Source organism: Takifugu rubripes, unplaced genomic scaffold (genome assembly GCF_901000725.2).
Source record: "Takifugu rubripes unplaced genomic scaffold, fTakRub1.2, whole genome shotgun sequence".
Lineage (NCBI taxonomy): Eukaryota > Metazoa > Chordata > Actinopteri > Tetraodontiformes > Tetraodontidae > Takifugu > Takifugu rubripes.
Window position 1 is genome coordinate 11,691 of NW_021821640.1, and position 11,222 is coordinate 22,912.

Consider the following 11,222-nt stretch of genomic DNA (forward strand, 5'->3'; position numbering starts at 1 on the left):
GGGGGGGGGGGGGGGGGGGGGGGGGCGCAGCTACAGGTTGCAGCGGGCAGGTTTAACCGATGATGCGGCGAGACAGCGGACGACTGCCGGGATCACGCGTCACGGCGGGGGGAACCTTTTTCAGATCCCTGACGGCGACATCGATCCAAAGTTTGTCAGCGCGTAATTCCCGCGTGTCCGGAGCGGCGCCCCGCCGGAAGATGCTGCGGTGTGGCTGCGGGGAGCCGGAGGGACGCGGAGCCGCATCAGAGTGAGGCGGCGTTAATGTGGGAGCGCGGAAAGTCCGCCTGTGGCGCGCGGCGAGCCAGCTGGGCTGTCGCGGCCGTGATGCATTGCGGGTGCACCAGTGTCACCGTCACTCTTCCCCGCGTGTGCAGAAATTCACGCGCGCCGGTCATCTTCCGCAGAGCCGCCGCGCACCTTCCTAATTATGTGCAGACAGGAGGAGGCAGAAAAGTGCGTTTTATTCCCGTCGAGCACAGCACAAACGCGCACTTCTGCCAACAGACGCCGCCATTCACCTCGATTACGCCTCATAAGTTTGAGCAGGAGATGCGTCAACGTCGTCTGATGGGCGGTGCGCGCGCCCCCCCCCCCGTTCCCTTCTGAGGCCGAATCAATTGCAGCGTCGCCGTCATCCGGCTGCGTCCCGCGGGCGTTAAAACGCGACGGATGACGGCACCGAAGAGCTTTAACTCACCTGCTCATAAATACGTCGAGTAATGCAATTAAATTACAATATCATTATTATGATTACTGTTGTTATTACTGTTATTGTGGCTGTCATCATGTGGAACGTGGAAGGCCTGACAGCCACAGAGCAAATGTCATGCACCTGTCCACCGGTCCTCCCCAGGACAGGCTTCAGGTGTGCTAATGCTACGGCTACATCCCGCCCACACAGGTGAACCCTGCCTCGATCCCCACCCGATGCAAACTTAGGCGAGTTGTGTGAAGCGACAGCCGCTTCCACCAGGCAACACCCCCCCGTGTAGTTTACACACACCCCCACACACCCCCACAGCTCGCGGTGACACACTGTCCAATGATTATCACCGACCCGCTGCTGCTTCCTCCGCGGCCCAAACACAACTTGGCAAATAATCATGAAGCTTCTGTGTAAATGGAGTCTTTTGCAATCATAAATCATTAACCTTTTTGCCTGAGAGCGCTCTGCCCCCCCGCTACTCTGAAGACTCAATTGGTTGGAAAATAACCAATAATGGGCGGGTGGGGGGGAGCGCAGCATTTTAGGTCTTTAGCACATTGTTATGCTGCTCAGCGGGGAGGTTATCTGCTCTCAGGAAAGATAACGCTCACTTCCCACCACTAACTCAGGAGGTGGGACATCGAGCGGCGAGGACACAGAACGGAGCCGCTCCGCTCCTCTGAAGCAGACATGGCTCTTTTCCCCAGTTCCTCTCAGCCTGGCAAATGGACATGGAGATAAGCAGCCAATAGAGAGAAGACAACGTTTGACTTATGAGGACCTCAGCACACGTGTTGCAGGAGAACCAAGCTGGCTGGTGGCACCTTCAGGGCGTTTGCTCAGGACTCCTGCTGCTCTGCGTCGTGGCCTCGGAGGTGTGGGACGCTGAGACCAAACCTATAGAGTTTGTGTGCCACAAGGGAATGAGGAGGAGCTTGAACATAGCAGCAGACATGGAGAGAGCGCTGGTGAGTCCTCCTAACCCTCCTCCAGCTGCTCCTGGTTGAACTCCTGCTCTAACCGCCACCTCTCTCCTGCAGCGCAGCTGTAACGGCTCCATGATGCTCTCCACCCCCGTCCAGCTGCCCTGCGTCGAGCTTCACCTCACATCCTGGCAAAACCAGACGGTACGTGCGCCCGCCGTGGCTCCGGAGCTGCTTCTGAGATGTTTGTGGCCTGAGCAGCTTTTCTCTGTGTGCTAGCACCAGGAGAAGAGAGGGGACATCCTCGCATCCTTGAGGCTCCTCTCTGAAAGCGTGAAGGCCGCGAGGGCCTCGGACCAGCCGCCCTGCTCTGCCTCAGTGCTGCTGAGGCTGGAGAACAACATCAACAACTATCAGCTCATCGTCACCAACCTCCAGCTGAGCGTAAGTAGGACAAAGATGGAGCTTCTTCTGAGCCCCAAGCTGGGGTCGGGTTGTCTGATAGGCCACGCCTCCCTTCGTTCAGGGCCAGTTGATTTAGCTCCTTTATCGTTTCCTGCCATGTGGAAATATCCTGGTTTCTCTTCAGCGGGAATGTCGGCGCCTTTGGAACGACGTTGTGTTGCGTTAGTCTTCCTTCCTCAGGACAGGAATAAGATGCAGCACATACTTTCCAATGACGACCCCGCAGCTCTTTTAAGGTCATCGTTAATGAAACATGAGGAGAAATAAACAGCCGTGCTCTTTCTGACTGGTTGGACTTCTAATGATCTTGGTTGTGTTTTGTGTTTGGGCCAGCAGGGCCCAGCAGTGACCCCGGCCCTGTCCTGCGTCCCCAGGGACACCCCGAGTGTCCGCACACTCCTGCTCAGCTACCACCAGCTGATCTCGGGCAAACTGGAGCGTTTCATGGTGGAACTGAAGGACAGATGTCCTTGAAGGTGACACAGATCTGACGGCAGTGGTCCAGAGACCTTTTATGGGTATAATTATAGCTCCTGGTCAATAAAGGGAAAATGTATCTGCCAGCACAGTCGGAGGGGACCAGGAAGTTCCCCTCAAATTGTTGCCTTTATTTAAGAAAAGTGATGCGAAAAGACTTTTAAGATGCAGCCAACAAAAACCCAGGTGATTATCGGGCCCCAGCAAAGACGACCAGACGTGTGGCAGAAAGACAGCTTTGGTCTTTAAGTCTAACTTTAAATTCTTCCTCATGTTGTTGCAGATTTTTTGCACTTTTGAATATGTGTACATACTTTATAAGACAAGCCCATTTTCAGTCTAATGTTCAATAAAGTGTCATTTTATACAGGAAGCTCTTTCTTTGGACATTTCTTTCATTTCCACAGCAGCGCCGCGGTCCCACAGCTCAGCTTTGGTCCCTCACTGTGCCCCCCCCCCCCCCCACACACACTGGTTTATCACACACTTGGAAACTAAAGATATGACCACAAGTACTCAGCAACCACACTGGGGATTTCACTAGCCCCGACCCCCCCCCTCAGAGACGCTAAATGTGTGGTTTTCTTACACATTGATGCCAATATTTGGCATAATTTTACTCTCGGGGTTCCAGCTCAACGTTCAGACCATGTCCTAAATGCTGCCCTCGTGTTTCCGTTTGAAAAGGTCGTTTTTTTCTAAGCGCATTGTTCCAGTCGCGCTCTGCTGCAATTTGTCGCACATGTCGCCGGAAGTGACGTGGCGGTGCCGATAAGACTCCGTAGACCCGCGTTACCTGGAGCAGGTGAGTCGGTGCGGCGCGTCGGGGTCTCCTTCCTCTTCGCCATGTCGGAGAAGGCTCCTCTCCTGCATTACCGCCTCACCTCGGGCCCCGGGCCGGAGCCCGCGGATGCGCCCCCGCCGCGGCAGCGCCGAGGACGCGCGCAGGAGGACAAACACGCGCGGAAACTCGGCGTGTTGGTCGGCGTGGTCATCCCCACGTTACTGTCCATGTTCAGCGTGGTTGTCTTCCTCCGAGTGGGTGAGTGGAGGATTCCTACAACGAAGACGCGTGTTTTTACCCCCCCATTAAAAATGAGTGTTGCGTTTTCTGCCTGAATTTGACCCTTTTTAATGAAAGAACACACAAATGTGCAGGATTCGTGGTTGGCCAGGCGGGTCTCTACCAGTCCGCCGCCATGTTCCTCGTGGCTTACTTCATCATCACCATGACCGTGCTCTCCATCTGTGCCATCTCCACCAACGGGGCTCTAGATGCTGGGGGGGGCCTACTGTATCCTTTCCATCCCAGTTGTATGGATCATGTCCGGTCCTGAACCCGGCCTCCGGGCTCCTCCGGGTCCTCGCCACGTGGGTCTAGGTGTGTCTCCTCAGCCCAGGTCTCCAGACATGATCAGCCGGGCCCTGGGTCCGGAGTTCGGCGGCAGCATTGGGATCATGTTCTTCCTGGCCAACGTGTGCAGCAGTGCTCTCTACATTCTGGGGGTGGTGGAAGCCGTGGTGTCGGATTTTGGCGTGCGAGTAGGTAAGATCACGCTGGGTGGGGCCACCCTGATCACACCGGTTCTGTTGTGCTTTTCTCTGAATTCTGGCGGTTCTGCTGCCCCTCAGGTGCTGCTGGTGCCCATCAGGTGTTTCCTACAGGATACTGGTGGTCTCTGCTCTACGGCACCACCCTGCTCTTCCTCTGCTTCATTGTCTGTCTGGTCAGATCACATTTAAATGACTTTGATGATGAACAACACACCCAAATTTGTGGGGGGGGGGGGTCACAGTGGTTGTGAGTTGAACGGCCTTGTCCCTCCAGGTGGGCGCTCACATCTACGCCAAAGCCACCTTCATTGTCTTCATCATCGTCACCACAGTCCTGGTTTCCGTCTTTGTGAGTTTCTTCGTGGTGGCGCCGCTCGAGGTGACGTTGCCAGAGAGCTCCGTCTGGAACGGCACCGGCCACGGAACCGCCAACTATTCCGGCTTTCGGCTCCTGACCCTGGAGGGCAACCTGATGCGTGAGTGACACCACGTCCCGACGCTGCCTGGGATTATTCCCACTCCTTTCATCGGGTTTCTTCTTGCAGCCAGCTACACGGTGGACTACACCACCGGTGCCCTCATGAGCTTCGCCACAGTCTTCGCTGTCATGTTCAACGGCTGCACCGGAATCATGGCGGGCTCCAACATGTCGGGTCAGACGTTCTACAGATGTTCTACAGCCTTTTATCTCCTGGAACCTCTTAAAAAGCTTTAGCGTGAACACATGATGGAACGTATGAAGCTAACGTGTGCTCTTAGGTGACCTGGAGAACCCCAGCTACTCCATCCCCAGGGGCACGATGGCCGCCGTCATTATAACGTTCATCGCGTACAATCTGCTGGCTCTGCTGGCGGCGTGGTCATGTGACCGGTTAGACACGCACGCACACACGCTGGAGTCAAAGTGCTGCAGCCTTGTAACGGCGCCGCTCTGTTTCGAACCTTGTTTCTGTTGCCAGTCAGCTCCTCCAAAGGGACTACAGCTTCCTGGGAGACATCAACGTGTGGCCGCCGCTGGTGAACGTTGGCATTTACTCCTCCAGCATCTCCGCTGCCATGAGTAACCTGATCGGAGCCTCCAGGATCCTCTTTGCGCTGTCCAAAGACAACCTGTTCGGTGGGTCTTGCAGCCATGTTCCCCTGGACCTTTTCTACTGTCAGAGATGAATTAATTAACTGTGCTTGATTTAGGTTTTTCTGGTTTAATCTAATGTACGGACATCTAGTTAGGATGCCCCCTGGACGCCTCCCTGGTGAGGTGTTCAGGGCATGTCCCTCCGGTAGGAGACCCCCGGGAAGACCCAGGACACGTTGGAGAGACTATGTCTCTCGACTGGTCTGGGAACGCCCGGGGATCCCTCTGGATGAGCTAGAAGAAGTAGCTGGGGAGAGGGAAGTCTGGGCTTCTCTCCTTAGGCTGCTGCCCCCGCGACCCGACCCCAGATAAGCGCTAGAGAATGGATGGATGGAATCTAATGTACATTTAAACAGTTTTTACAGACGATCGTGCTGAGTCAGCATTTTTGACCATCTGCAGAAAGGCCGAGTGAGAAATGACCCGTGTGAAAAGTGTGTTTTTGATTTTATGTAGATGGTCTCCTGGATCTGGCCAGGAGGACTTCTCACGGTGGAAACCCGTGGGCGTCCGTGCTGATCTCCTGGATGCTTGCACAGGTAGGACGGCTCGTTGTACGGACCGGTGACAGTTCACTGGCGTGTCGGCTTAAGTTCTGGCTTGACCTGTTCCTCGGTAGCATGAGGTAGGAGCTGAGGGACCCTGCAGTGACATTAGACTTGGCGTCACGCATTTTTTTCAGAATTCCTTGACCAATGTCATTGAAGATGTTTAGAGTTGCCCAGAGTTGAGGAATCAAAACTACAGTCATCTTTTGTTGCTCAATGTGACGCATCTGCGGACGGTTTTTACACACTTCCATTAATAAATGTGGCGCATAAGGGCAGTACCGTGTGTCTCCACCAGGCGGTGCTGTTCGCCGGTAAATTGAACACCATCGCCAGTGTGGTGACCATCTTTTTCCTGTTGGTGTATGCTGCTGTCAATCTGGCCTGTCTGGCTCTGGAATGGGCTTCTGCGCCGAACTTCAGGTACCTGACATGTTGTTATTGAGACTAAACCTTTCCTTTCTTTATTTTAAGTACCATTTTCCCTTTTAAAATCTCAGACCATCGTTCCGTTGCTTCACGTGGCACACCTGCGCCCTGGGCATTCTAGGTTGCCTGGTCATGATGTTCCTGGTCAACGCCATTTACGCCTTTGTCAGTATAGTGTTTATGCTGCTGCTCTTGTTGCTGATCCAGTACCTCGGTCCCATCAGCAACTGGGGCTACATCAGCCAGGCCCTCATCTTCCATCAGGTACGCACGTTGGAACCAATTAGATTTGCAGCAATAATCACTTAAGCTGTGGCTCTCCTTAGGTACGCAAGTACCTTCTGATGCTGGACATACGCAAGGATCACGTCAAGTTCTGGAGGCTCCAGGTGTTGCTGATGGTGGCAAATCCTCGCAGCTGCACCGGTCTGATGGCTTTCATCAATGACCTGAAGAAGAGCGGCCTTTATGTCCTGGGACACGTAACGCTGGGTTTACTGGGTAAGAAGGGTGGCACTAGAGGGACGGGCTTCCTCCAAACGTGACATCACAGGAACGTCTCTGTTTGGGCTTGTTCTTGTGCAGATGGGATGCCCTCTGACCCTCTGCAGAGCAGCCATGACTCCTGGTTGTCTCTGGTGGATCATCTCAACATCAAGGCTTTTGTGAATCTCACGCTGGCCGATTCGGTCAGACGGGGAGTTCAGAACCTCCTTTTTGTCACAGGCTTTGGGTCAATGAGGCCCAACACTCTAGTCTTGGGATTTTACGACGACTGTGCCCCTCAGGACCAGCTTGAAGGGAAGCTGATCATCTGCGCCGCCCGTGACTCCGTTTCTCTGAGTCCCGCCACTGACCAGGAGCAGCGCCCCCCCACGTTCCCTGTGGTGCGAGTGGCCGGCGAGTCCAAAGATCTGCAGGAGGAGGAATACGTGTCGGTGATCGCCGACGCTTTAAAAATGGGGAAGAACATAATCCTGGCCCGTTACTTTCATCAGTTCAGCCGAGAGGAGGTTTTGGGGGCGGGGCGGAAGGTCGGGGGTCGCCGTTGTGCGACGGCACCCTTCATAGACTTGTGGCCCCTGAATCTCCTCCGGCCGGACCCGCGTGGTTACGTGGACGTGTGCTCGCTCTTCCTGCTGCAGCTGGCCAGCGTCCTCTGCGAGACGCGCTCCTGGAGCCAGGCGAGGCTCCGCCTCTTTCTGTGCGTGGAGGCTGGCTGCAGCCTGAAGGTGGAAGAGGAGGCGAAGCTGCGCGCGATGCTGAAGGAGCTCCGGATCTCGGCCCAGGTGCAAACCGTGGCGTGGGACCAGGTGGTCACTCTGCACTGGCAACGGCAGGGAGGAGCCGAGAGGGGCGGCGCCGAGGGCAGACGCCAGGACGGCACGCCGCCGTTCCCGAGCAACCAGCTGACTGAGGAATACATCTGTGCGGTCAACGCGCTCATCCGCACACACGGCGCGCCGCAGCCTGCGGTGCGTTTCCTGTATTTGCCACGCCCACCGGCAGACACCAGGCGTTACCCCGCCTACTTGCAGCACATGGACCTGTTGAGTCGAGACCTGGGTCCAACGTTGCTCATTCATGGCATCACCCCTGTGGTCACAACGTACTTCTGAAAAATCGTATTCTCTGTTTTTCTTCATATCAAAGTAAATAAAATGGTTTTATTTCCCTACATTTGTGTTCTGCTGGTTTTGTCCTGCAGGTGGCGACACATCCTCACTTTCACGACTGGTTGCGACTCCGGTAGTTTTAAATCGGAGTTTGTTCTTTGATGAACAAAGGTTCTTGTTCTGTCCAAAGGTCCTGCTCATATAACACACAGTGATCCTAACGGGTGTATTTAAACATGTCGGTACATCAGGGGTCCGTCCTAAACTGGCTGATCTCTTCACGCCCTGTGTTGAGCAGCGTGGCGACCATCCAGGAGAGATCCCATCAAAGAACAACGATGGAAACCTTCATCGATCCCTTTTACTGCACCTGTGGATCCAAATGGATCGGAACCCTTTCAGTTCCAGTGGTGACGAAGCCTGAAACGGCAACAAACTGATTCTTAAAAGATTTTGCTTGAAACTAAATACGATACTGTGGACAAAGATCCTAATTTCATATAACTAGAGGTCCAAATCATGCTGAATCATGGCAGACCTGGCCATGATTCAGCATCTTTTGTGTAATAATTAATAATTTGGCTGCGAGGGTCCAGCACTGAGGCTCATATCTGGGCCATCGCAGAACCGAAGCGGCGCATCTGACCAGAACTCTGGACTTTGATCAGGACCAGAACATAAATGTCAAATGAACACAGAGATGCTGATTTTGTGTATTCCAGGCTGTCCCCCAAGGAGCCAGATGTTCTTCCTGCTGCACAGAAGCGAGCTGCTGTCCATCCCAGCACCAGAACCTCTTCAGTCGGGCTCAGCTGCTTCGGTTGGTGGCGCGGGCTGGCTCTGGAGGCGAGGGAGAAAATACCTGTGAGGTGAGAGAGGCGTGAGTAGAGACATCTGTCCCCATGTCCCTGACAAACGGCGTGTGGGAGGGAGTGTGTTCTCCCGGGGGGGGGCAACGGGGGGGCCAGCCCAGCCCAATTCAGACCACCATGCAAGTGAGGCCCCTCTTGCTCCCACCGGGCCCGGCCAACGGGCCACCCAGGACACCTCCTACACCAGCTACATTGAGTTGCTGACAGGATAGAAAGATAGATCCAGCCAGCAGGCGTGGGTGCCAGGGTGATCCCCTCCTCATCCATGAAGGGGGGGGGGCAGCTGAATCACTGCCGCGTGACGGGCTGTGATGCAGGAAACGCGTCTTTGTCGACCGTGATGCGCGAACGCCCACTTCAGGCGGAGGAGCCGGAGCTGCTTCTGTCTGCTCGTCAGTTTGGTGGACGCGGCCAAAACGAGGAAAAGCCAAATATGGAGAATTCTTCACCCCCCCCCCCCCCCCAGCTGGAACGCTAGTGGACTCGTTACCCAAGAAGGCAATATAGAAGCCCCACAAAAGGCCAATCATTCGGGAGTGGAGGGGTTCACACCCACAATATGCAGAAAAGTAGGAAGCTAAAATGACAGTAAAAAGGGGTTTTACCCATGATTCCACAGTACAAATGTGGGAAATCTGTTACTAGATGAGCTGAAGAGTCATCAAAGGAGGCCCGTCACATGCACATGGACCCAGATCTTTATCAGAGCCGTCAGAGAGGGGAGGTCGCTACACACACACACACACACACACACACACACACACACACACACACACACACACACACACACACACACACACACTCAGGTCCTTCACAGAATCAAAGACTGGTGACCTTCAGGTGTGTCTGGGTGGATGTGCTCTAAGGTCATTAGGGTCAGCGGCTGAAGCCGTTCCAGTGGCTCAGCCACCAGATTCCACCTCCACCTGCCGACTCTTTTCTTTCTCTTGTTTTCCTGGTGGTGGTGAAACATGTGATCAGACTTCTGTGACGAAGACGCACCTCCGGCGTCCTTTACATGGTCTCTCTACCGGCACGCCGCCAGGAACATTCCACATTCCCTGGAGGCGTTTTCACACCGGAGTCGCACACAAACGCTCAGTTGCATCTTTGTGTTTGTGGGCCAAAAATAATCCTCATGAATATTATCTAGGACAATGGCGGTCGCAGCGGCGTGGAAGCAAAGACGAGCCTCGTTCCATCCTGACCGCTGCAGGGCTGGAGGTCATGTGACAGGGCTGGAGGTCATGTGACAGGGCAGGAGGTCATGTGACAGCCGCCGTCTGTTTGGCTGCTTTTAGCGAAAGAAGTCGAGAAGTTCTGAACGGATTCCAGGAAATGTTGAAAACGGGCCGAGGAAGCGCAGGTGACAAGGTTCCAGAGATCAAAGCCAAGGGCCTGGAACACCTGGAACACCTGGAACACCTGGAACACCTGCTGAAAATGAACGTTTTCCCCTTTCCTCTTGCAGCCGCCCCACCAGGGCTTCTGAGAGCTGATTTACTGTGGCTGTGGGGGGTTCCCAGCATGAGGGGGGCTGTTCTCTGTCTGGGTGGAGTATTTAGTGGGTCATTGATCAGCAAATGTTGCCATGGAACAACATAACCACAGACTGTGGGTATTTATACCCAGGATATTTATATCTGCCTATCTTTATGCAGATCGACCCAGTAGGTGTTGCACGCGGCAGATATCATGGACGTAAACATGGTGTTGGGCGCCCCGCCGGGACCGCTCATGCTGGCCGTGCACCTTTCCCCTTGGCACCGGTCGGCGTGACACAGAGGCACCAGGCAGCAGCACCAAGACATGCTAGCTCTGCACCATCTGCTGCTGCCTCCCTTCTGTCTCCTCCCTTCCATCTGCAGCCCCATATACTGCTGAGGACCTCAGGAAAATGGCCTCCGAGTTGGGCCGTAGGAAGCTACAAAACGTCACTTTATGTCGATATAAATAATCGGGAGGATAAAATTATTCAAGCCGAGCAGATGGCGAAGCCGCGTCGCACCAACTCAGCGATGCGTGAATACAGGTCGACGTGAAATGTGTTAAAAAGCGCGTTGTTTACTGGGGATTGGAGGTGGTTAAAGGCGAGATGAATATCAGGTCATCCCGGATACCGGCCCAAGAGGACCTGCAGAACGGTTCGGTTCTGTCCACACACGGTTCTAATAGTTGGACAATATCGTTGACCGTTGCTGGCAGCATCGTGGCTGAGATGGTTCCACATTTAATTCTAGGATCTGTTGTGTGTGTGCGTGTGTGTGCGTGTGCGTGTGTGTGTGTGCGCGCGCGCGCGATACGTCATTAATACATGCATTATTTCAAATGAATTGTATTTTACAGTTTTTGTCTAACATACAAACACATTTCTTTGGACATTTATTTCATATTTATGAAGATTTTTACATCCGTGCAGAAATGTTTCACAGTCTTATTCGGAAGAAATGTCACGTTCAGTCAGAGTTTAAATAAAATCAGGACTTTTCTGGAC

The 11,222-nt window shown here is 54.1% G+C and overlaps 1 protein-coding gene across 2 annotated transcripts; it reads left to right on the plus strand.

Annotated features, from left to right (window-relative positions):
* The first annotated feature begins 3,308 nt into the window (after positions 1-3,308).
* Positions 3,309-10,829, plus strand: LOC101061687 (solute carrier family 12 member 9-like). 2 transcript variants are annotated; one of them, XM_011619493.2, is made up of 14 exons: positions 3,309-3,616; positions 3,733-3,868; positions 3,983-4,120; positions 4,207-4,301; positions 4,403-4,604; positions 4,674-4,781; positions 4,888-4,999; positions 5,088-5,245; positions 5,720-5,802; positions 6,110-6,234; positions 6,312-6,504; positions 6,567-6,741; positions 8,579-8,725; positions 10,390-10,829. In XM_011619493.2, exons 2-13 carry the CDS (start codon positions 3,850-3,852, stop codon positions 8,722-8,724), a joined length of 1,554 nt encoding a protein of 517 aa, XP_011617795.2. In that variant the 5' UTR covers positions 3,309-3,616; positions 3,733-3,849; the 3' UTR covers position 8,725; positions 10,390-10,829. The 2 variants fall into 2 exon arrangements, with proteins under 2 accessions (XP_011617795.2, XP_003978243.2); XM_003978194.3 differs by lacking the exons at positions 8,579-8,725; positions 10,390-10,829 and adding an exon at positions 6,826-7,918 and having other exon boundaries at positions 3,320-3,616.
* The last annotated feature ends 393 nt before the right edge of the window (positions 10,830-11,222 follow it).

Bases quoted from the DNA above. Each gene is read 5' to 3' on its own strand.
- LOC101061687 (XM_003978194.3), top strand. The intron at 4,302-4,402 runs GTCAGATCACAT...TTGTCCCTCCAG, and splicing joins TCTGCTTCATTGTCTGTCTG to GTGGGCGCTCACATCTACGC. The intron at 6,742-6,825 runs GTAAGAAGGGTG...GTTCTTGTGCAG, and splicing joins CGTAACGCTGGGTTTACTGG to ATGGGATGCCCTCTGACCCT.